The sequence below is a fragment of the Nematostella vectensis genome, chromosome 12 (assembly GCF_932526225.1).
Source record: "Nematostella vectensis chromosome 12, jaNemVect1.1, whole genome shotgun sequence".
Taxonomy (NCBI): domain Eukaryota; kingdom Metazoa; phylum Cnidaria; class Anthozoa; order Actiniaria; family Edwardsiidae; genus Nematostella; species Nematostella vectensis.
The window spans coordinates 6480632-6484656 of NC_064045.1; the positions used below are offsets into that span (position 1 = coordinate 6480632).

Sequence of the window (4025 nt, forward strand, 5' to 3'; positions counted from 1 at the left end):
GATTTACCAAAGTGTGTGAGGACTTTTTGTTATTTGAAACTGTCAACAAAATATGACGAATCAAAGTTGGAACTCTCATTTCTGGCGAAATTTGGACACGAAAAAAGCTATAAAAGCGATCTTCAGTCGAGAATCCAAAATTCCTCACACACTTTATGACATGGCATGATTATCTATCAGCTCCCGAAAATATGAAGGCGATATCTTTAAACCCGTTGCGAGGTTACGCCCGAAGCTCGAGTTCTCGCCTCAAAATAATACGCTAGAAAAGTCAAAGATTTGGCGTGAATTCACGGTAAAGGTAAACGACCGTCTGTTGACCGTCGCGGGAAAAAGCAAAGGCCCATTTTAGCCGTCTTAGAATGCTATTTCTGGAAAATTTTTTTTGCAAATATAAAGTTTAAGAACTATTGATACAGGTTTTGCAAAAACCACAAAAACAAACAGTGGTGTAAAATTTACTTTTTTTTTTGCCTGAAATACCTAGCGCTATTCGAGAGCCCGCTGACCTTGAGCCTACGCGCCGCTAGACTCGCGCATGCGTAGTCGCGTTGTTTGCAGCACGTGGAAAGAAGCCGAAATCAGTTGTTTTCGAAATTCTACCGTAAAATCCTTTCTTTACACCCTCCGTGAGGCGCTCAGCTGAGAGGAATCGCTACATATACATCATGGTAAGCTGCTATGTGTTTTTCACACGCTTTTATGTAGAAAAGCTTGCATTTTTCGGCGAGAAGTGTGAGGCGTCCGTTTCTCATGCGAAGTTTATTGCAACAAGAGCTTCCCAAAATTTTGAATTTTCTGCAAATCATTCTAATGTTAGTCATGTTTACTGTAAGAAAGCATAAGCTTGAACACTCGGTACTTGTTTTTAAGCAATATTCTTTTGACAACAACCGTGTTTGCTTGAAAACACAAATGATCGAAAGTTTTAAACTATTCGTGATTTTTTTTTCTCATTTACCCCGAAATACTCACTTTGCCACCAGTTTAAGAATATATAAGATACAAGTAATATATATTGCCTAAGATGCAAGTCCTAAAGAGTACCGATGAATCTTAACAAAATGTGCACATCTCAAATTTTTCCTGTTTGGGAATGTTTGAAAGCTGTCCTAATCTATCGCAAAATGGAAGCAATCTACTGACACAAATTTGACATTTGATGAGTGGTGGGTGTAAAGCAAAAGGGTTTCCACACTACAAAAATTTTGGCGAGACACAGGCTTCTTTGAAGTTTGGTTTCTTCAGACAATTTTGGGTTTGATCTTTTTAACTGCTTCATAAACTTTTGTAGCAGAGCAGTATAATTCATCAGTGTAATTCAGCCCATGGCTGTGATTCTGAATTTAAGTCTAAGTCCCTTTTATTCTAGGCATCAGAAGAAGTTAACCCCAAGGCCTTCCCGTTGGCTGATCCTCAACTGACAGTCACCATCCTAGACCTGATTCAACAGGCCACAAACTACAAGCAACTCCGCAAGGGTGCCAATGAAGGTAATGACATATGGTCAGGTGACAGAATCAAGCCCCCACCCCAAACCTTAAGCTTCTAGTTGACGCCAGTATAGGAAACAATAAATAAATCTTTGTCTAACGGCAAGATTCATTAGTATTTGGGGTTCCTTCTATCTTTAAAAATAGGCCCATAACGTGCATGTAGCTACTGCAGCAAGTATTTACAACTGTAAACTTATCATATATACAGTTGTATATCTAGGTTATTTCTTAGTATAATCATTCTATAAAAAGTATTGATAAACAGTATAACAGTATAAACAGTTTACTAAGGGTAAAAAAAAAAAGAATCAAAATTACCAAATAAGAGCGCGTTTACATGAGCTCGTGTGTTTTCGCCACGTATTGCAAACTCTTTATTAATCAATACCTTGACATAAAGTTTTAAGGATCATAACTCAGAATGTGAATGGAATGCAGCCACGTTCGAGTTTATCAAACCAAGCTGCCATAGAAGCGAATATGTAAGAAGCGTTTAACAAACCCCAAAATCTTTTGATTATTTAGATATTTTCTTCTTTATAAAGTGATTCTAGGCTGGCCCTTTGAACAATCATATCCCGAAGTGAATCCTAAGTCAAATTTTCCCAGCAAACCCCGCGACAAATATTACTTTTTTTCTTTTTTTTTTCGGCGTGATAGCATAGTAGCTACTTGCGCATGTGCAGTAGCTAAAAAAAGGTGACAGCAAGTAAAGTCTGAAACATACAGTGGGTGTAATTTTTGTTCTGATCCATACATTCTTATTAGTGTACCTTGACATCTCACATCATCTTTGACCTCTTACGAGATCCACAGACATCTCTGTTTCTCTCTCCTTTTTAGATTCAGTATAACAAATCAAATGCACATCCTTTTTGTCAATACCTATGTATCGCCTGTCTAGTTAGTTTAACACCCATTTTCCTCCCTTAACCTTCAGTTTCTCATAAGCGCTTCTTGCTGGAGTGTGTTTTAAATGCTCATGTCTTTAAAAATCTCCACTAGCCACCAAGTGCTTGAACCGCGGCATTGCAGAGTTCATCGTCATGGCTGCTGATACAGAGCCACTAGAGATTCTACTACATCTGCCTCTCCTCTGTGAGGACAAGGTATGTTTTTCTTGCCTTTTTGTCTCGATCCCTTGTTTACCCCAAGCGCAATGATAACATTACAAATAGTGCAGTCTTGTTGGTTGCCCACAACACAAAGGAGATGTCTACATTGTGATTTTCATTGCATTCGGGGATAGCTGGAAATGTTTTGTTTTCGAATATCGGAAATCCTGTGGTGCTTGAGTGTGAATAAAGAAGATCTTGCAGTAAAACCCCATTTTCCATCTGTGTTGTTGTGCAACGGTTAATGTATGCATAAAGTTGATAAGCCATTGCAGGGTTCAAAATAGCTCTCCTAGTTTTTGCCGGCTTTCTGGATTTTGATGGGGAAAAAGCCTGCATACTCTAAATATTAAAGGGGAATACAGAAAAAAGAGCCGGCAAAGACCAGAAAACAGGGTATCGCCAGCAGCTATTTCGAACCCTCCATTGTTTGGCCCATGACGTAGTTTAGGACTTGGTTTCATTTAGCAGTACATGATGGCACAACCCCTTTTCCGACTTACAACCCACTACACTGCCGGAGATGCTTTTAGCGCAACAAGGTGTGAGCTGTCAAAATCTAGCCAATAACAATCGATTGATAGTAAAGAAGAATTTACAGTTTTCTGTACACCTGTCTGCAAATGCTACAATGCCTAAATTCGGAGCTGTTATACTGGTCATGTGAACCATCTGAAAAAAATGGACCCCCTGTTTAAAAGTATAATACTTGTAATACATTCTTTGTTTTTAAAAAAGTAGACCAGATTAGAAAAGATAGGTTCATCTATTGCTTCAAGCAAAAACAAAAGTGAAATTAAAAATAATAGGAACCTCTTATATTTTTTTGGTCCATTTAATGTTTGTATGTGTTTTTGGGCCCTAGTTATCTATATTTATGAAATTATTTGTATGTATTCATATTCTGATTGAAAACTTCATTCTTATGTTTTGACGTTGTTTCCACAGAATGTGCCATATGTGTTTGTGCGCAGCAAGGCTGCTCTTGGGAGAGCCACTGGCGTCACCAGACCTGTAATTGCATGCGCTGTGACAGTTAACGAAGGCTCACAGCTCAAACCTCAAATCCAGACACTTCAAAATGCAATAGAAAAACTCCTCATTTAACTTATGCAGACATTTTCTTTTCTTTGCCAAAATGTATGCTGGTAGCTAGTTATTTTTCAGGGATGAACAAAATCCAAACCAGTAAACCATTTTTTTTTTTTTTTTGTTGGTTTGGATTTTGTGCCCATGTCTTGATTTTTTAAAAAGAAAATAAATAATAGTCTTGAAGGCTTTGTGTTTGTGAGTTATATACTCCCCACCCCTACTGGCTTTAAAAAGGGTCAACTGAATATTGTACATGTGCTATCCTCACACCAGTTTTGGTAACCTCCCTGATAAGCAAAGAGAAGCAAAGATCAAGAAAAAG

General features: G+C 38.0%; 1 protein-coding gene across 1 annotated transcript; it reads left to right on the forward strand.

Annotated features, from left to right (window-relative positions):
* The first annotated feature begins 522 nt into the window (after positions 1-522).
* Positions 523-3886, forward strand: LOC5508307 (NHP2-like protein 1). Its single transcript, XM_001628852.3, has 4 exons — positions 523-671; positions 1373-1493; positions 2502-2605; positions 3560-3886. The coding sequence occupies exons 1-4, from the start codon at positions 669-671 to the stop codon at positions 3716-3718; spliced, it is 387 nt and encodes a 128-aa protein (XP_001628902.1). The 5' UTR covers positions 523-668; the 3' UTR covers positions 3719-3886.
* Positions 3887-4025: the final 139 nt, after the last annotated feature.